The 21,815-nt window shown below is 38.7% G+C and overlaps 1 protein-coding gene across 2 annotated transcripts in view; it reads right to left on the bottom strand.

Annotated features, from left to right (window-relative positions):
- Positions 1 to 19,989, bottom strand: part of RSU1 (Ras suppressor protein 1) — a 32,461-nt gene extending 12,472 nt beyond the window's left edge. The window contains exons 1-5 of one of the 2 annotated variants that reach the window (XM_019616393.1): positions 19,881 to 19,989; positions 6,787 to 6,907; positions 2,485 to 2,603; positions 980 to 1,062; positions 593 to 707 (exon numbers count right to left, since the gene is read on the bottom strand). In XM_019616393.1, coding sequence (XP_019471938.1) covers positions 593 to 707; positions 980 to 1,062; positions 2,485 to 2,603; positions 6,787 to 6,907; positions 19,881 to 19,974 — 532 coding nt within the window. In that variant the 5' untranslated portion in view covers positions 19,975 to 19,989. Of the gene's footprint in view, positions 1 to 592; positions 708 to 979; positions 1,063 to 2,484; positions 2,604 to 6,786; positions 6,908 to 16,148; positions 16,192 to 19,880 lie in introns of those variants that run through there. The other variant, XM_010712613.2, reaches the window with a different exon arrangement.
- Positions 19,990 to 21,815: the final 1,826 nt, after the last annotated feature.

Here is a 21,815-nt window from a genome sequence, read left to right as displayed (position 1 = left end):
AAAAATTCTACCTTCTAGGTCAAAAGGAGTTGCTGTATATGAAATAATCATAACTACAAATGGCCAATAATGCAAATTCAAAGTACGTCATCAACCAGCTCCACTGCTTTAAAAGTTCTTAACTTACTACTGCAGGCCACTGAAAGAGAGAATTGAAAAATCCTCTGACTTAGCTAATATTTTCTTCAAGTTGATCAAACTTTACAAGAACAGTCACAAATAAGCCACTTATACTGTTCAACATAATTGTGGCTGATCCAAATAGCGTTTTCAAAATCCAGACAGAGAAAATAACAGTTTAACAGATCCTGTATTTACGATATATTATAAAAAGCAGAACTGGCAGTCAGGTCTACTAATACTCAAAGAATACAATCTAATAAAATAAAACAAGCAACGGCTTCTGCCCTTCCTGAAAATCCAGTAGATATGAAAGAGAGTATTTCTTTGGGGGAAAGCAAGTATTTAACAACAATTATAACTTTAGCACAATAATTTCTTAAGGGTTTAACAACAGGCTTCGTTTCAGAGGAAATACAGTGCATTGTTATTGCTATTATTCAAATAAATAAATGATAATTCACGATCTTACCTAGTTCTGGGGGCAACACAGTAAGACGATTTCCCTGGATATGAAGTTCCTTAAGCTGAGTGAGCTCCCCAATTTCTTTAGGCAGTGATATCAGGTCATTGTCTCTAAGACTCAGCTAAGAGTGAACATAAAGAAGTCAGAACAATTTTTGGTTAGCCTAAAGCAGCCTAAAACTGAACACTATACTCTATCTTGCCTCCCCCCGCTTCTGAACACTCAATTCTTTCAATTTATTTACAAGTGTCTGCTGATGAACAAGAAACAGTTCCAGGTTTAGTGGTCTATTCCTGAAAACACACTCTACTACTTCTCAAATTGACTAGATTCTATTCCTACAAGCATTGCAAAAGTGAATTGATTTTCCAAGAATTTAGATAAATTACTTACTATCTGCAACTTTGTGAGCTTCCCAATATCTGGCGGCAGGATTTCAAAATCGTTGTCACTTAGATAGAGTGCACGCAGGGTGGCTGCAAATTAAATAGCAATATATAAACAGGGTGGCATATAACCCAACCATTTGAGGTCTAATCAATAAAAGGGAGTCAGGTTTGATTAATAACCCTGACTTGGTGAAAAGCCTTTGACATACCCAGGGCTCACGATAATAACAAGCAGGTCAAACTTAGATTTACTGGCTTATTACATTGTTGGTGAGTTCAGGAAACATCTATATTCAAGAGGACTGACACAATTAACAATTTCTACAATAGTAGACTGTGGCAGGTTCTGGCATACAGTCTCAATGCTCAGCTGTCAGAATAGAGTCATTACTCTTTATTATCCCGATTCTTATTTATCACACCAATCCGCATCCTAGACAAACAAAAAAATCAGCTGAGTTTATGGACAAATACACATCTATATTGAGCTCTATAGAAAGCACAGAATAAGGCTCAGAAAGAATTCTTAAAAGGGAGTAATATGGCAGGCTCAAATTGTATAATTTGTAATTTACACAGGTACGCATGAAATACACAGGAGAAAAAAATGAGACAACCTAGCACAACTTTGTATACCGAATAAGCATACTTGACAGGTTTTTGAAAAAAAGAAAAAATTAAAATGGAAACTCATGAAGAGAGAGGAGATTCTGATTCTCCATGCACTTTATTCCTCCTCCTTTTATTTCATTATATGCAACCATTTTTAATAAAGCTTACTTATAAATTTCGTCAGGTTACAACCACAAAATCTGTTTCAGACTGCAGCATCCCTTCCTCTCCCCTCATTTATCACTCTTGCTAGTTAATGCACTGATCTTGAAGCTGCTTTAGCTTAGTACCCAGAAAAGACTGGTAAGGTAGCAGCAGAATCACTGAAAGCCAGAAAGTGCCAGAATTCAAGTTGCTTAGGCAACCTTCTGCACATATGCATTACAATATCTTTAACTATGTGAGCATATTTTCTAACATGAGCAAAGATCAGCTCATTTCTGCTATGTCTGCCAAACCTTGTAACCTTAGCATGTTTTTTGAATGTTTTTAACATATTGATCACTTCAACACCCCCAAGCTGTTAAAACTGTTTCCATAATTAACCATCACAAACAATTGTTTCCAGAGTCAACATAAAACAGTTGCTTTGCAAAACAATGTATTCTCCTCTGGAGCTTGAGAGTCTACACAGTGTTTGAACTGAGCATGGGGACAAGGGAAATATTACTCAGAAGAAAAATAAGTAAGTCTTCTCATGTCCAAAGATGTCAGGTAACTGTATATCAGTGATAAATATTGTTGAACTGTGTAGAAATATTCAGGAGGTATTCAAAGACGAAAAACATAAATAACAGAAAGTCTGTTAGAGTTTGGTCTCCATCAAATATATTTCAACTGCAGAAAGCAAAGCACCATATCACAAAGATTTGTAGAGTTTTTTAAAAAGTTCCTTACTCAGATAGAAGAAGTTTCCAGGTAGAGAATTTTCATTTAAGTTGTTGTAAGTCAAGTCAAGAACCTCCAGTGCTGGTAAAGATCCAAACCCCCTTGGCAAGGTATTTAATCTGTTCATGCTGTACGTGAGAGAAAAAAAAAACAAAACATGACATCAGTATGCTTTTCATCTGGCAGGGATAACGAACAACATTTTCATTTCTAAGAAATCTAACCTACATCAGACTTCATTTTTCTTTTGTTTTGTTTGCTATACGATACCACTCTTCTGTGATGCAGACTTTTCTAAGTTCTCATTTTGATAAGTATTTCCAAAATTTCTATCTTCACTATATAGGCAGCCTGCTATGCTGATCAAAGAGCCACACCTGAAAAAGGGAGCAAAAGGGAAAGGAGTGCTGTGCTCAGCTTGAGCAGTGTGCCATGGAGAATTGGTCCTTGACAGGTGAGCTGTCTTCTCAGCTAACTAAACCATGTATCACCATTTTGTACCTCACAGCATCTTGACCATCTGCTACCCCCCACATCGGGTATTTCTTCACCACAGTACCAGACACAAAGAGGAATACTTCAGCTCTACGGCTTTTACACCCATTGGAAGCTGCTGTTCTTAAGATCATCACATTTATGCTTTCACTACAGGTGCACAGGGAGCACAATGCAAAAAGAAGTTGCCCCCACTGATTGATAAGGCTTAAGTCTAAATACAGCTCATTCAACCAGTCTTATAGGGTTCAGGATAGCAGTTCCCATTGGCAACAGCCATAAACATAAGGGGAAAACTGACAGAATGAAAAGATTCGTCTGATAACCTGGAGCAGACAGGCTATGGAAGACAATAACTTCCATCTAAACTCAAATGGCTGGAATTAAAGGACTCAGGTAACATCTAGAGTGGCTGCAATGACAAAGGAAGGCAAGCAGCTGGAGACGATATTCAAACACTGTAGATAAAGTAGAGCTCCGGCTGATTACCACTTAACTACCAGTTTGTTATTTATATTGTCTTCAGGGCATGCACACCGGATACAAAGTTGGATCTTGCTTCATTTGTCACCAGGGTTTGAAACAGAACAGAGAAGATAGACATCTTCAGGAACAGCGTGTAAGATTACATGTAGTTATTTTAAGGAATAGGAATTTGTTTTACGTGATTTGAGGAAACAAACATGACTTTCCATATTATCTTTAAACATATACTTAATTTAACTCTCCTTCTGACAAGAAGAGATAAATAGCAACAGCCACATCTGAAGTCAGCAGGAGATGTTATATGAACGTATTAAGTGTAACAAAGCACTAAGAACTAAGAAAACTCAGGTCAAAGTATTGACAGATTCTAGCACCCAATGAAGATCTTGACACTAATCTCCAAGGCCTTCCCTCCTCCATGCAGTGCTTGTTGAACACTTCATCGTATTTTCTGACAAATACTATGAAAGACATCATAAGGACTGTTAATCAGTCTACTTGTTCTACGCCTGGGGACATGGAGCTGAAAATAAAGACACCCAGGTTTCAGAAGATAGCTACAGGGCTAGGCGTGTATGTTCAGAATGGTAGCAACAGCAGGAACAGTGGCAGACCAAGCATGCTCTGGAATAGTTTGTATAGTCACTGTCATAAATACAGTAACTTGAGGACCACTACATTAAGCTGTTTAAAAAAATAAAAGAAAAATAGAAAATTATTTCTTCGGGCTTCTATAAAAGCTTTTAACCACTGAATACATATGTACCTTATGCTATTTTTTTTAATTTCAGTAAACAGGTCTGCAGCGCTGAGCCCATGCCTTTCAAGTCCCTAATGCAGATGGCCCAAATATGGATTGAGGATATATCTGTGCCTTCACTTTTGGCACTGTTTTAGTTGATTGGAATCATCTCACTCATTTGTCTGCACATGTAGAAAAGTACATTCTCACTGAGCACAGCAGTACTTAAAATCATGAGATGAATATTAAGAAATGTTACTTAAGAAAGTTACTTCCACGTGCTGTTAACAAACCCAGATTTAATAAACCATTTATAGTACACAACAAGACAGACTCCATTTGATATGTGATGTGTAGAAGAGATACAGCTGATTTTACCATTAGCAAATCAGCTAGACCCCAATTTAACAGACTCATTAACGTAATTAAAAAGGATCAGGTAGCGAGAGTCAAACATTTGTAAAGGACTTAGTCCCAGAAGAATTCTGCAGAATTAAAATCCTAATATTCCCATCATGGATCTCCTGTGAAGAACCCTGCCCATACTAATTGCATATTCATGCTAGTAGGATGCCTTACCGTATAGCGGGTGGTAAGTGGGAAAACAGACACTCCTGTCCTACATGGCACTGCACTTCATATTACTGCTGAAGTGGTAGCTGCTTAAGATACAGAAGAACAATCTCCACTGTTACTCCTGGAGATTTGTCATTGCTTTAGAAACAGTTTTTATTAAATAAGATTAAAATCAGCTGCTTTTTCAGTAGTAAAAGGAGAAGACAGTCCAATGGTCTTCCCTTTTGTAGGCAAAGAACAGGAAGAGAAAGAGTCTCCTGTTTGTAACAGACAGAATAAGACCTATTCTCTGGAATGGAAAGAGAATTAGCTGAAAGGCCCTGCCAAAGACTATGTAAACAAAATCTCCCATTTCATTTTTAGTGTAGCAGTACACCTTCCACTTCCTACCATACCTCTTGACCCTTTTGCACTGAAATCCTCCCAGAAATATTCTTACTCAAGTTATCCCTCTTTTGTAGCAGGCTGTTTTGATGCCTTGTGTGTACGCACGTGCTCAGCAGGTGACAAGAGGGTTCCCACCCACCCACCCAAACTAGTAGAGCAGGACAGTTGGCCCTTAAATTGATTCCAAGCATTTCTGAAACCCATTTTGCAGAACTATACTCCAGGCTGTAAATCCTGAGCTTGGAAGATGGCAGACCTCGAGAAAGACCATTTAAATTACAAAATTCTTGCACGTTCCTTCCAACTCAGAATACTTTATGATTCTACAGTTGTAGATGTTGCAGTTCCAGACCTAAACCAGCAGTTGTTAAGTAACAAATTGTTCCCAAATGTCTCCTGTTCTTAATCCCAAAAGGCTTGCAAAAGGCATTAATGGAGGAAAAAAAAAAAGGAAGTGTTGAAGACCCATATTTGAATTACACTAACACTTGTCACTTCTGTAATTCACAGAAAGAACTCAAATTCTTCCCCCCTCCATGTAAGGCAGCACTTCTATATGCCATTCTAAAATGGCCAAATCCCAAGTTGCACAAAGTTCCGATTCTCAGAGCAAATATTAATTCATGATCATTTCCAAGTTCAGACAGCTATCAGGGCCCACTAGAGGTCTAAAACGATCAAATAAAGACTGGACAAGACACATCATTTTGAAAACATTTCTTTGCATGCCAACAGTTCAGGAAGCAATTCAATTATCTGCACTTTACAAAATACCTAAAGCTGGATACTTAGAGCCTAGTCAAAGTTATTAGATATTTCAAATAGTAAAACAAACTCAGTTAAATTATGGTTTCCAAAAGCTGAATCTATAATACAAACATTCTTTCCATGAGAAGTCTACAAAATTAAAGCTTCTCCTTACCAAGGCTTTCCTAAGTAGCTATATTTTAATGCGTCCAATTAGTTTCAAGAAAGTTCATTTCAGGTTCATTTTAGTAATCCAAGAAAGTCTTCTGCTACTGCAGTTATTATGGAGTGTCACCAACTCTACTTGAACATGGTACCTGAACACTTAACAGGAGTTTCTCTTATTCTAATTCAGCCAGTACCATCTCATTGAATTAAATGCATACCATATTCAATAAGGACTCACAGCTGCCTCTACAGATTTAATTAAAACTGAAGTTTCTTTAATCACAAATTTGTGTCTTTGGAATTAAAGTCCCAAATTAACATACAAAATTTAACATTTGTTGCTTTTTACAAAGCAGAGCATAAAAATCAAGGCTGGCTCTTGCCACAGAATTAAGTGACAACTGTTAAGAAAGTAAAATACATTACTTGTTGGGTCTGACTTCAGCATTAGATGAATAAAGTTGCTTTTTGCCCTTAAATAGTTATCAGTATATCAGAGTAAATGCTTGATCACTCTTAGGTATCTGATTATCCAGAACACTAGCTAAGCAATCTCAACAAGATAGTCAAGAGTTGCATACATGGTTACATTCAAGTTCTCATCACATTTTCAAAAAGAAACTTAAATAGCAAAAATAAGATTTAACCTCAGTTGTGATAGCCTTTGACAGCATCTCCATTACAGCAAGTTTTAGCATTAAGATACGCACCCAAGATTCAGGTGTTTGAGCTTCTGAAGGCTGCTAATCTGTGTAGGCAGCTCCTCAATCTGGTTGTTGAAAAAGTTGAGCACTTCTATGTTTCTCAGGTCTGCGATGTTTGCTGGCACAGCTGTGAGAAAGTTTTCATAGTAAGAGACTGCAGTTAGGGCAAGCTACACAGACTACAGGCTCCTCTAGCACTTGTCTTTTGTTGTTTGTATAGATGTTGTTTCTACTGCTAAGAGCTACCTGCAATAAAAGCAATGCCTGTATTAAAGAAGCTTCCTACGTAGCACCAGCTCTCCTTACAGCTATTCTTATTTGCAGAGTACCTTACAGGAAAGCCACAACAGAGAAGCAAGCACAACAAACTCTCTCACAGACCTGCTGATTGCTCAAACAATCTCAAACCCAAGTTCCTATCTGTGAATATTCAACAGCGATTACAGAAATTTAACTTCAGCCCTAAAAGAGGAACTGTTTAGCCAGACCAGTTATTGACTACCCCCAATGAGCGAGTATCTGATCAATACACATACATGGTTACATTCAATTGCACACAAATCAATACCTGGTAATTTAGAAATCTGAACAGTAAGGGAGATGAGGTTAAAACACTCTTCAGATTTGCATCTTCTCCCCCTTTAACTAAAGTTTACATAAAAGGAGGCTGACAGACAGCCTGCACTGAAGCTTGCACTGGTGTTCAATATTCACCTTGGCTCAGTCTTAATTTAAACTGCAGCAGGATCCCATAGAACACACATTTAAATAATTGGAATATTTTATGAGGCCATTATTTGCATTTATTTGGTGGCATGAGACAACCTCAGTCTTAAAATGGAATCAATAATGTTTACAAAGCAGACCATTATAGCACGTCACATTTAGTAGATTATAAGTGTAATTACACTGTTCACAATAATGGGATTCCCTAACAAACATTTTAATTATACTACATAAATATTACTATGGAGGGTCATATTCATCACAGGAGATTTTTAACATACTTTTTATTAAGTCATTAAGACAAATCTTAATATTTAAAAGCCTTCCCTTTGTGGTATATTTCAACTGGTCCATGTGTATCCATAACTCAGCAATGGCAAGAATTGAGCATCTTCAGAAAGGCAAGGGTAATGTACTGCCACCATTGTTTTAAATTATTCCCTAACAGAAGTTAACTAAGGATTTTAATTGACATAGTTCAGCTGCTTCCAGCCTCAATATTTCACCAGAACAGTAATTACCACTATTAAAATGTTTTCCTTTCAGAAATTAGACTTTATAATTTGACTTTGATGAGACATAATGGACTGGCAAACCATGTTTCTGCTCTTTTCAAAGAGATGCTACATTCATGCAAGATTAGGGAACAGAAGCATTAGCAAATACAGGTTTTAAGTTTAGTCACAAAGCCTAAGCAATTCAGAGATCAAGTGCAGTTCTCATTCAGTTATACTGTTGATACAATTAGTAACAACTTTCACTTTTTTGACAGCACAAAAGATTATACTATCCTAAAGAAATCAGTTCAGTCTAACACAAGTTATGCTAAATGTAATACAGAGCTAGGCTGCAGGAACACTGAAACCACCACTTCACATTCAGCAGACGAGCTTTACCAAACCTAACTTCACTGGTGGCAAGTCAGTTCTGCATTTCAACTAATCAGGCTGAAAACCATCACAAAACACTCAATGAATTAAAATGATCTCAAAAGTCAACTAAAAGCATGTTTTGCATCAAGGTCAGCGCTATCGTTACAAACACAGGGACAAGTACCCTCACAGTGGCCTGGCAGAGTTATGGATCACTTCGAACTAATGATGCTGATTTAGTAGATTTGTCTCTTCAAATACCTGTTCAAAATAGTTTGTTTCCCCCTTATGAATAATTTGAGCTTGCCTCTCATTTCCGATGTAGGCTATGGGATTGTGTAGAGGAGGAATCATTTCAAGAAAGAAGGTGAACAGCCCTCAAAAATAGAAGTAATAGAAAATAGAAGAACCAGTAAAAGCACCACATGAAACTACCTGTGAAAAGACAACGCCTAGATACTGAGACAGGAAGAAAATGGCTTCCCAAGATTTGTTCATGAAGTCTGCACTTGTACTGGAGGAACCAGTTTAAATGGGTTACACACCAAGGAGTTTCAAATTATATCCACTCATCCCACTTGCAAACACAGGGGAAAACTTAACATCCAGTGGCTAGTTTATCAGAGATTTTTAATTTGGTTTCCTTTTGTCAGGGTATGGGTGTGAGTAAGTGTCCCTTGTGAACAATAGCAGCTGTACCCTTGCCCAGTGGCTGCTAGGTATCCAATATATCCGTATAATTCCCACATACTGTTGTGAATCACTCTTAGGATACTACTGTATTACACTTCTTATTATTTCCTTCAAGCTATACTAAAAACTGCATGGCTAAGCAGGTTATGGAAAAGACCATAATTTTAGCAAAGGATTTGGATGAAATACTTTGTGCCAGCCTTTTAAATCAAAATAAAGCCCTCATCCACATCTGTAGATATGTTTTTTAATTGGGTGGAGGGGGTAGAGGTACTTTGCGAGAGGGAAAACAGAGAGGTTGCTTGAGATTTGTGGCAGGGGAGAAAGGACCTTTTTTCTGTCATGGCTTATTTTCTGATTCAACAATTTAGATTCATTTTGTATACTAAGGAATGCTCTAAGGATTCTAAGAAGCAGAAGACTGAAATTAACTCCAGCGTTGCTCTCATAACTAAACCACACAGATTCAGTACTGTCATGTCAAGAGATGAGCAACACTCAAGAAAAGTTGATGAGGCATCATGTTCCTTCATCTCAGCTTTGCACGACTAAATATCCTTACTATCAACACACCGCTAAGTTGCAGAGTTCTTCACAGATTTACAGCAGACTGCCAAATACCAAGAGATTCAAGTTCTGGCAATTCTGAATTCCACTCGAGTCACCTTCTCATGATGAGCTGTGAGAATGAACTGTCAGCATCCTGATTCCATTCACCCACATATTTACAGTAAGATCCGCCGTCTTAGCAACTCCTCTAAGACCATCTGCTGCCCAATGCCATTAACAACTAAACTCCTCCCCAGCAAATGCTAGTAAAAGTTGGCAGCCCAATGCTTTGCATTCTCCAGTGAAGCTTCAGTCACATCACAAAACCCCATTCATGTTAAGCTTCACATTGCAAGACCAGACAAAGCTTCCTTCCCCTTGTTCAACACTGGGAATTGCATACCGAGATTCACTGTAACAGCTATAGATTCATCTTGATTTCAAGAGCTTGGCTGAGAGGCAAAGGGTCTACAAGCTACACCTGAAGCAGCAAGAGATCTTTCTTCATGCTCCTGCAAATAAGTATTAGCAACTTGTTATACTTCAAAGGGTTTAAAAACAAACAGGCTTTTTTTCACCGTGACATTAGTGACAATTCTTCAAGAATAAAAATAGCTCTTAAGGGCAGCCTTTCACTCAAAGCACAACTTTATTCCTATGTAAGAGCAGCTGTTCAGTAGTTCTGCTATGAGTTCCAAAACATTCACATGGAAGATTAAACACCACTGTTCAGAACCTCTAACGCTCCACATCTAAGTGCCCTGGACCCAGATCTCAGTTCTCTCCACACAGTGAGCCAGGAGCCATCACAAGACTACTTACTTGAAAGTCTGATGTTGCCCTCTGTTGGAGAATAAATACTGGGTTAGATCGATCCTTTAGCTGAGCCAGCTATTGTGCTAGGAACATTTATATCAGTTAAAGTACCCTGGAGTAAAATTTATCTCAGATGTAACCCTTTCCAGTAAAGCAGGGAGAGTCTCTAGTCTTTGAGAGGTTCTCTAGTCTTTGACCTCGGTTTCCATACAATTCCTCTGTGGTGGCAGAGCCCTTCACAGCTGAAAATGAGCCAGTTTTCTGGTAAGTCTCAATTTCTGCAAAGATCTCCCGGATCATTCTACAGAGCGCTGGATAACAAGTTAAAAAAAAAAAAAAAGAAAAAGATACCTCATGATTTTACATGTAAACAAACTCAGGTGTTTGCAAGATTAAGTCTCCCTTTGCTTTTCATCTATGAGATGAAGCATAGCCTGTTTTTCTGCTTTTTTTTTGTTTCTTTTTGCATTTAGTATGTATTGACATTAATTCAAACATTTCTGAGAACTGTATTAGAAAACTGATCAAAATTTATATTTCACTTCTACCTTGTGAAAGAAAACAGCTCATACTGTTGATAAACTACCAGTTGGAGGAAGGAAATGAGTTAGTGAAAATACAAACCTTCAGGAGTGGAGTACATGATAGAAACATTTCAATTCATTTATATCTCAACACTGAATGTTCAAAATAAACATTTTCCCACAGCTGCTTGGAAAAGCAGCATCTATAACACCTGCCTATTCATAAAACTGTGAACCAAGTAATCTCTTCAATAAATGTTATTCAAAGGTTACAAAAACCTCCCATTTAATCCAACGGGTTTTGAACCAGACATCAACTGAAATAAGGATTTTAATTACTTAAGATTGTTTTCTTTGACGCTATCATCTTAGAAACTTCAAGCTGCAGAAACTCTTTTTTCCAGACTGCTTCTCCAGTTAATGAACTAATTAGGCAGCACCTAGGAACATGACATTAAGTAGAACCTTTAAAGGTTCTAAGGGAATATTTATCCAGAAGAGCTATTAAAATATAAATCTCTTTTCTGACAAGCAGTACTGAGTCCATGCCAGTTTCTCATTAAACTGTTCCATTTATAAGCAGGTCAAGAGTAATAGAGAGTAAAGAGAACGCAGTGCAGAACTTTGGGAGTGCCATAGTCTGGTGTAGATCTCAAGCAGCATTTTCTTGCCAAAAAGCAAGAATCTGCTTAAACCTACAAGGAAACCTTTGGGCCACAGCAAAATAAACCCAGTTCTGTAGACTGTTGCTAATCCAGTTGGCTCAACAGGAACTTTGCATGAGTAAGGATCCCTTAGAGTAAAGGTCACAGCCACATGAAATGTTACTCACATTTCACGGGGGAGGAAGAATTTCAAATACGAAATATATAATGCATTCTGTGCATCCAGTGCAACTGTACTCATAGAGCTGGAGTCAGGCTTAGATTAATTTAACAAGAGTTCTGTTATACCGAGAGAAGCAATCAGCTTCACCAAAATGAAAGGGGAATTAACAGAGGGAGAACACAACAGTTTTCATTTTAAATATTCATGGGCATGCTGATATCATACTTGGCAGTTAACCGAAGAGAATCCTCATCCCAAGTGAAACACTCAGTACTTAATTTACACATCATGTAGTTCAAGTTTTCCTCTTTTGCCCTTCTTCCACACTCCTCCAAAGACAGATACCAACCTTCCACACACTGAAAACATTAAAAATGGACTGGTCTCCTTAATCTTCAGTTTTCCCAGAAACCAGCACACTTCTTTTTTGTAATTAGCCACAGAAGCACTGCAGTTATGAAAACACACTTATGAGTATGTGCTACTGAGCTAACAAAGCAATTTATCAATAAATGGTTTTAATTTAGAAGGCAGAGACAAAGGAGAAGTGCTGTGAGCACAAGAAAGGCTAGAAAGACACTGGGAAATAAGTCACATCTAGCAAAACCACTACACTCTTGTCAGAAAATAATGCTTATTATTCACTTAAAAGCTTTGAGAAAAATACTCAAAGCCAGGGAGGGAGGTTAGGAAGGGATTGCTAAATTGAAAACAAGTCATCTATCAGTAAAGAACTAAAGCCACAAAACCTGATTTTTGCTAGCTGATTTTATAGCACTAAGGGATACTATAAGCTGCATGTGCACGTGTATGAAAGCGTGGATTTAACTATGCCCCCTCATTTCTACACGTTATCTTGAAGAAAGCAAGATTAGCAAAACTTTTTGAATTAGTTTGACATGCAAGTACTCCAGAGGACCATGGCATTCCAGCTTTTAGCAGTTGTCTCATGAGCAGTTCAGACAAAATGCTCTGCTGCATGCAAAAACAAATACAGGCTGCATCACCTTGTTACAGGTCAGATCATACTTACACGCTAAGAGCAAGGAAGAGCTAAGAAAGAACATAAGACAAGTGTCTAAAAGTACATCCAGTTTCCCCTCAATCCAGACTACCTCTCCACACCTCCCTCCTTCAGTATTATCAACAACAACAACAAAAAACCTATTCAACTTCTTAGATAGCAGATTCTTTAGGATGGTACAAAATTAAGCTCTTCAATGAAATCAGTTCATCTGTGCCAAATTCACTAGCTTTGAAGATGGCAATTTCAAAATAGCTTATTTTGACCAAAAGATCTCTAACAATTTTACATAACAACTTGTACAGACACATGGAGAAATATTGATGGTAGAAGCCATTATTGGCATTTTAAGCCACCAGGGGAGATAAGACAAAGAATCTGTACTGAAACATCAAAAAACACTGAGACTTACGAAAAATGAGCTAATATATTTGCAGGTGCATTTAAAGAGTGGAATGCGCAACAGTTTCAGAAGAGTTATGCCAGGGGTAAACAGTATTTGCCCAGGGCTGCATTTAGTATGTAAGCTAACTCAGGATGCAAAGCCATTTCCATACATCACAAAATTTAACTATTTATGCTAAAACTGGGAACATTTCATGAGGCACTCCCACAGAACATTACAGAACAATAATCCTTCATAAATTCTGCTTCATTCCCCAAAGCCACTTAAAAACCCAAGCTTCTATTATTTAAAGCTGAATTACTCTGCCATCTGTACTTTCTCTAAACCAAGGCTTTTTTTCAGGGGAAAGCAAAAAGCTAACAAGGTATTTAATTTAAACATTTGAGCGGAACTCAGATGTCACAAATGCAGTTCAGCATATGCACAGGGATCTCCTTTGCCTTCCTTCTCATCTCCTCCTGTGCAACACATTCCTAAAGACATTTCCCTTCAGAGATCTTTGTCCCAGAAATAGGAGGTATATCCAAACTGCATCTACGACTGGGACAAGAGGCAGATTAACTTCAAGCATATTCCTAAACAGGGCTGAGAGCCCACTGTATCAGGCAGAAACATTGTGCTTTGGACACTGCCTTGCTTCCTCTACACTAATAACACACTTGCATTTGGAGTGCATCATGTTAGCACAACAGCGTGGCACTGTCTCAAAAGTGAGCAGTGGAAGAAGTGACAAAGAGTACACGGGCATTTGAGAGACTTCACAGCACATTTCAGCAGTCTGGAGAACAAAACAGTTGGAGCATTTCAGTGCTGAGAGATGTGCAGTTGGTACCTGCCTCTACACTACCTCCAACACACCTGGGCACACAGCACAGCCAGAAGGCTAACTTCTACAAGAAACAGCCTACTGTACAAGTGACAGAAAGGGAATTCAGCAGCAGTTTAAACTAGATCAAGGACACAGTCAAGAGGGTTAATAGCAATGAACAGACAAGCTTTGTGCTGATAGCAATTTAGAAAGAGATGGTAGAGCAAAGCAACAATAAGCAGTATGAGCAGCAAGAAAACCCTACAAGTTCTGCTGGAAGGGAAAATGCACAAGGATGGTAACAGGTAACTATGAGGTTGTCTAAGGAACACGATTAATGAGATAAAGCTGTTCTGGCAGGATCAGAAAGTTGATTCAGGAACAAAATTCAGGTATGGAAATGGAAACCAGCAGCAAAAAGCTAATGGACTATCTCACAAAAAGGAAATGACTAGGAGTTAAGCGTTACACTTGAGTACCAAGAAAGAAGCAGTGGTCAGGAAATTGCAAAGAATGATAGCAGACAGCAGCTCAGAAGAAAGGGACAATAGGACGGCGAATGTGACATCAGGTAAATACATGCACAGGAGGTTTCTGAGGCAAAAAAGTTGTTAGCAGTATTTCATAATTTGGTCACTTGATAATACTGGGCAAAGGATCAGAGTGCAAAAGGATAGAAAATAGTCAGGAGAAAGCTGTGAATAGCTGGCAACTTCTGAGGATGTTTAAATGCAGCAGAAGTATATGGTAAAGCTGGGAAGCACAGGATCGTCTGAGGTTAAGGAGACTGAGGAAAAGAGCAAACCTGAGCTACTGGTCAGTGCTACCTGTGAGTCAGACTAAATTGATAGCAGGGCAGAAGCTTTTTTCAGGAAAGTAAGAAGCTTAAAGATGCTTAAACAGTGACCTCTAATGGACAAACCATATATTACTGGTATTTCCACTGAGCAGATACTCACAGGCTCCAAGTATATATCTAGGTAACAATAAAAATGCTAGAACCTTTGAATGGATTCTCCAAATGACCACAATATCAATTAATCTATTATGTAGGAAGGTCAAATAATTGTTAGTTACTACCAAAAAAAAAAACAACTTAGAGCATATCCCTAAAATAAGTGAAAATAAACCACATCATGTTGGCCTACAGCCTAATAGCAGTACATGTACTGACAGCCAGCACCCCTCATTCTGTCAGGGCTAAAATAATCTTTTAACATCCCACTCCACTTCCTAGGCATGTTTTTCTGTGCCCTGCTGGCTTGGACTGTAGTTACCCTGAGCTTCTGAAAGCACTTCAAGCACACTTCCCATTCATGATGCAGTACAGTTTACCTTAACCAGCATTCCAATTAGGGATAATAAATGTGACTATACCATGATGTGAAATTTTGTATACGCTAAGTAACCAGGCAGTTCTTCACACTGGGCTAGCTGTCTGAAGTCTAGAAGTTTCAGTACCATTTCATACTTAATGCTTAAGTAGTTCACAGACAGTGCTCTGCAAGAAAAAACAAACTCAGGTAGCACCTAAGCCAGAGTACCTATGCAGTCTGAGAAGTTTCCTTTAAAAAAGGAAGTTTCTTCATTGCTTTATTTCTTGTTTACACTCCCACTGGCATAAAGAGAACAACCAGTGAAGTCTAATCTGTCCTGCTGACTTCAGCTCCCTACTGCACAATCACCTTTCCATGCCCCAGAGACAGCAATCCACTACATCCAGTCTTTTAAAAAAAATTTAACCCTATGAGCAAAGTTACTCAAACTTTATTTCCAGATTCTGTGACTACTTTGTCACATTTAACAAATTAATCCATCACACTGAAAGGCTGTTGTTCAGCCCCCAGTTTCCACAGATGTGAGTAACACTTTCAGGATTTTTATTCCATTTTATTTTAATGTTAGCCAGTGGGTTCAGGAGATGCCTAGTCAGACCAGACAATCAACGCAGACTAGTACCTGAACATGACTGTCTTTAATTTTGCTTCTCAGTTTTTCCATCTATACAGTGGATAGATGGCTTGGCTTTAGAAACCAGTAGATGATGGAACAAAAAAGTCTACTATAGCATATGGGTACAGTGGTCCATATGTCTAAGTTTAAAAAAAAAAAAAGTACTTGCTTTTCCCCTCTGCTTTCAACTGGTTCATTGCAGGAGACCTCAAAATGGAATATTTCACTTATACAGCAACCGGTCCAACACAACTGCAGAAACACTACTTGGCTTCCCTTACAATTTTGCTTCTAATTTTGAAGCTGTTCTGCCAAAAAAAAAAAAAAAAAAGTTCTCATGAAGCAGCAGAAGCATGAATTTTACTCTTTCATAGGTTACCTGGAACAAAAGCAGCCAGTTCAAGGCTCCCCCATAAGCACAGCACCAAACAGGTGGCAAAAATCCAAGGCTTATAACCTCCAGAAAAATCCATGTGGATTTGAGTACTTCAAATACAAAGTAATTTACAGACAGATAAATGCAAAAGCACCAGCAGTATGAATGGCATACTAAAAATATTACTAAGAAAAACACACATGATGGACTTAATAGGATAATTCTCATACTTGCTAATGAAACTTTACTTACTTTTAATAGTTTGCTGGCAAAAATATGAAATGCGGTTACATAAAACATACATATTCAATTTTTACATATATTTATTCTTCCAGATAGACATATTTACTCTAAACAGCAGAAAAAACAGCAAGCAGAACACTCATTTAAATGGCAGAAAACTAGTAGAAGATGCTAATATGACCTTAGTGTAGCATGTCAAGTGTCAGTGCCACCTGCTTCCTAGACATTTTAAGAGCAATCTGCTAAGACAATTAATTACGTAGCTTAAAAGATTAGGTCAACAGTGTCAAATATGAAAACATGAACTTCAAATTTAGCCTTTTTAAAATGTGTGCTGCCTATTTAAGTGTCTATATCATTCTGCAAAATAGGAAGTTTCAGACACAGTGAGTTACTTCTCAGGAGAAGTGGTTTTACCATCCCCTGAAATAAACCCAAACATAGATAGGTGGACAGTACCCCTAGGTTGAGAGAACAGATATTTTCTTGCAGCCTGCTGGTCTAAGGGTTACTTTAGAACAAAGAAGAAATTTGAAAAAAAAACTGAGATTTAACATAATGCAGTTGTAGAATATGGCAGCCCTTAAACCAGTATTTTGAAAATCAAAACTAATTCCAAAACAGTGGTCTAGTTTGGCTTTTTCTTGAATGAAAAAAAACCTGAAAGCATTCTTCTTGGACGCCTCTTACTAACATATCTTCAGTCAGGTCTTCAGCCAAGATTTCTAACTAGGATATAAGTTAGTTACATAGCTTGCAGTTTTGGCACTTAAGCTGAGGGATGTCACTCTCTCCTGGCTCAATTCTCAGACATGCAAGTTTACCCTGACTGAAGTCTTACTGCAGGAGTTTCAGCCTGCCTTCTCTTCCTCAGAATTACAGTTAACTGCTATAAGCCCAACCAGCTGTGCATTCAGCTGAACTCACTCATCAAGTACATTTAAGATTCGTAAGGTGTCATATGGAAGAGACAATCAAGTCCTCAGAAGTTTATTAGCATTCAGAAGTTTTAGAGTTAAATTAAAAAAGGGAAAGAATAGTCATATTTACCAAGAATAACACAACTCATTTTATCCCTGTGCCAGGCAGTGCTCATTCAGAAGACATCAGAGCAGACAGCAGATGAGAACTAATTTCTGCCCAGCAGCACTAGGTGTAATTCACTTAACCCAACTTCAGATGAGTCATCTGACTTCTCTCACACAGGTTTTAGATAGACCAGAACAAAATCCTGTCTCAAGGTGCCCACCCTCTAAAAGCTGCAGAACTGAAGTGGCTGAACTGAGCACAGCTACCTGCCTAACTTTACACAGCTTGAGTTCAGAGACATGCACCTCCATACAGTGACCTGAGGGAACACAAAAGCCCCAGACTTGGTGGCCCAAGCTCCATTGGAGGCTGATAAGAGATGATTCACAGCCAAAGGTTATAATATTGTTTTCCCAAAACATTTTTCAGTTTCTAGCTACTTGCAACTTTCTGATCTTGTGAACTAGAAGTAGATCTGCGTGTTTAATAACAGTGCTTAACATTTTCTTTTCCTGACATTGCCCATAAATTTCCTCATCACTTGTCATCTGCAAGTTAGGTAGCAGGAAATCGCTGGTCAAATCCATAAATAAATCAAAGTCCAGAGGACACTATACAGCTAGGAGAACAGAGCCTGGAATACTTACTTCATATTTCTCATTGGTGCTCAAATATTGCCCATATTCCTACAATATTTCACACTACTTTGTGCGATCATTTAAGCTGCTCATTAATATCCACTAATCAACATCTAGAGAATCGGTGTTCACATGGTAGAATCTAAGAATGTTGTTTTCACTTTCTTCACGCTTAATCCTCTTCGAACGCTCAAATCCTTAAACAAGATTTCCATATTAATATATACGTTTTAAATAACAGATTGTAACGAGATAGCACAGCAATGACAGCAGAGTAGCAAGGTCCTAGGCTGCAGCACACGAGGACTTGCTCAGATACAACAGCCACGGACACAGAAAGAAAAAAAATCTGCTTACCCTTACAAGGCCTCAGGTACACAGGGATCTCCAGCAAGATACCTTTGCCTCCACAGCCAACTCTTAAATGAGGTCTGGGAAGGGGTGGATCCCAGCTGCACCACTTCTATCACTCAGGGGTACTGCATGCACCTGAGCTCTCCTGGCTTGGCCCCACCTTCCTACCAGGTGCTCAATAACAGGCCGTGACTTAGCATTTCCCCTGCACACATACTATCTTACAGCTCATGCAGCAAATTGCTGAGAATTTGATAGTTTTGATTGCTTTTTTTTTTTTCCTCCACCCTACTCTCAATCTGTAATGCTTTTTCTGGGGATAGCCTGGTGTGAGCTACAGCAACTGCCCAGTCTGCTCTCCAATACAAGCCCACTTGGGTAGTTCCACTCTCCTCTCCATTTCCACACTCTTAAAAAATTAAAAAGTTTCAAAACAGTTTCAAAAAAGAGAAGAGTGAGACAGAAATCCACTGACACACGCTGAGAACAGAGAAGGACAAACAGAACATCAACAAAACCAGGACTTTTCTTCTCTTTACAAGACACAGCATAACAGGGACTAGATGAAACTCACTGCTTGTCTTTCAAAAGCCAAGTAGCAATGTTTGGAAAAAACACAGACAGATAAGCCTGAAGCTTTCTCTTACAGAGAAATAATTTATTATGCCTCACAAGAGAGAGTTTGTTTTCATGATATGATCTCCACCAACACCTCAACTGAGGCTAGGGGAAGTAGTATCCAGAGGGTAATAACTGAAGATGATGTACTGCAATACAATCAAGAGACAGTTTACACTCAAAAGATTTGTTGCTGTTGACAATAAGACGGGTTGACTTTCATGCCCAGAGCACACATTCAGTTGGCCTTCATCACATACACTTAATTATAGATGTAATGTAGCTGAGTTGTAGTTTTCACTTGCTCCAGTCAAAGGAATTATCCATCTCCTAAAAAGCAAACTGTATTTTTTTTTTCGCTACAATGCAAAAAAATTCTAAAGATAGAGAATGGATTTTTGACTATCTGGCAGTAGCATGACAAGTTGACTAACTTGACTCTAGTATGTGGAAAATTTGTTTTGAAGTCAGAAAGAAATGTTGAATATGACTGCAAGATTATACCCTCAATGTTTTTTCCTTTAAGTGTTTCACCAAGACCACCCTCTAAGTAGTGACACTCACTCTATAAAAAATAAACTAGTAGCAGCAGCTTTTAAATATTGCTCTGCAGCTGCAATGAAGTAAGAAGTAAAATACTTACTTGTAAGCTTGTTGTGACTCAAAACCAGCTGTGTGATGTGAGACAAGGTAACTGTAAATGAAGAGAGAAAAAAAATTAGTTTATGAACAGACATGGCAACTGAAAGCTTGCATTCATCTCAGCTAAAAAAAACCCCATGAGTTACTGTCACCAGTTAAGTAATTCCAGTTCATATGCATGAATACAAAAACCAAGACAGGCTCATGACTTAGGGATGCATTGAGCCCCTTCTCCATTCCTTTACTTCTGTCTGTTTCTGCACGAAGCACTGTTAGCACAAGCAGCACCCTGCTTCCCTGAAAAAGCCTGACTCCACACACACTCCTATGGGATGTGTACAGGAACACCTTTTTCATTCCTGTCTTTTAAGTCCTACCCAAGAAAGAACTGATAGATTAACATTCACCCAAACAGCAACATGACACACATCACATCTCCCCATCTTCCCTATTCATTATCTTCAAGTCCCAAGCAGCAACAGCTATATTGACAGCCTTTCACCCATGAAGCAGTTTTACATACTTTATTGAACTAGACAAACCTCACTTACACCTTTACTTGTAGTGCTGTCTCTCCAGAACAGCCCTAGAAGCGATACAGCTGCTGATGGAACCAAGGAATCTTAATAAGTATGTATGAGAACTGGTCATGCTAACACATACTTCCTACTTTGCAAGTATGAGAGGACCACTGTAACAGTAAAGGAAACACTTCCCAGCAATGTGCTTTGTGCTGCTTCAGCCAACCCTTAAACTCATAACACAGGCAGAGGTAATCTGACAGCAGAACAAATGCAGTCACCCAAAGGCAGAAACAGAACAGAAAGTTCAGAGAAAAATCAAAATGGTTTGCCACAGTTCTCCCTGCAGCTGCAGGCTGGGGAGGAAGGAAAGGCCGGGAGCAGAAAGGAAGAAGCAGTGCACCCACCCCAAACTTCTCTTAAAGAGCAAGCACGAGTGCTGCTGCAACAGCTCACTAGGAGAAGGAGGGCAGAAGGGTACAGCAGTCTCAAAGATCAGAACCAAATGTAGGGAAGCCTGTTATAAGCTCCACATCCTTCAGATGCAGACTTGATATTCTCAGTTCCTACTATCAAGCCCCTTACGCACAGCAGTGTATTTCACACATCTCTCTCTGAACTCTGCACTTAAAATCACCAGTCCCCATGACATGTCTTTTAATAGCAGCTTAGACCAACCCCAAGTCCTCAAGGAAAGGCTCAAATTTAGGCACCAGTACCATACACTTCTCTTAACTCTTCTCCATAAGCCGCCTCTTCTATGAGGAGAGTGTGACTTCAATGAATGATAGCTCGTTAACGTTATGGCCAGACACAGCCAAGTTTGCCAGCTGAAACTCTTAAGCAGAGCATACTTTAAGCACACAGATCAGAACAATTCAAATGGGCTTAAAGAAGGGTCTGGAATTTCCCGTCCATGTACACAAAATTCAATAATTCAATACTCAAAATACAAATAATTAGTATAGCTTTTAATTGGTGCAAGAAACCAGCTAAAGAGGAGAGGTCACTGCATACAGGCCACTGAAGGAGAAAGTCTCTGAACTCCATTCAGTGCTGCATTCAGCAGAAAACAAGCAAGCCTCTGCTCAAAGCTGCTGAAGACTGAACTAAGGAACAAAGCAGTAAGAAAGGAAGTGTTTATAAACAGAGAACTGTGACAGACCCTGCACTAATACATGCTAATGCATTTGATGTTCCATGTCTGCCACTACATTATTTTTACCCATTGAAAGTGAATGTGCATGTAAAGGGTCAATTAAGTTCTCAGTGTGCAGATCCACATCTTCTGAGCATTAAACTCCTGAATTGATGCATCTTAAGAAGTTCTGTGCATATTCCTATTTTAAAGCTAAGACTGCTAACTAACTCTTCAAGGCACACATACTGCTAACAGCACAAGCATGCAGGCACTA

Source organism: Meleagris gallopavo, chromosome 6 (genome assembly GCF_000146605.3).
Source record: "Meleagris gallopavo isolate NT-WF06-2002-E0010 breed Aviagen turkey brand Nicholas breeding stock chromosome 6, Turkey_5.1, whole genome shotgun sequence".
Classification (NCBI taxonomy): Eukaryota; Metazoa; Chordata; class Aves; order Galliformes; family Phasianidae; genus Meleagris; species Meleagris gallopavo.
This window is presented reverse-complemented; position numbering and strand designations above follow the sequence as displayed.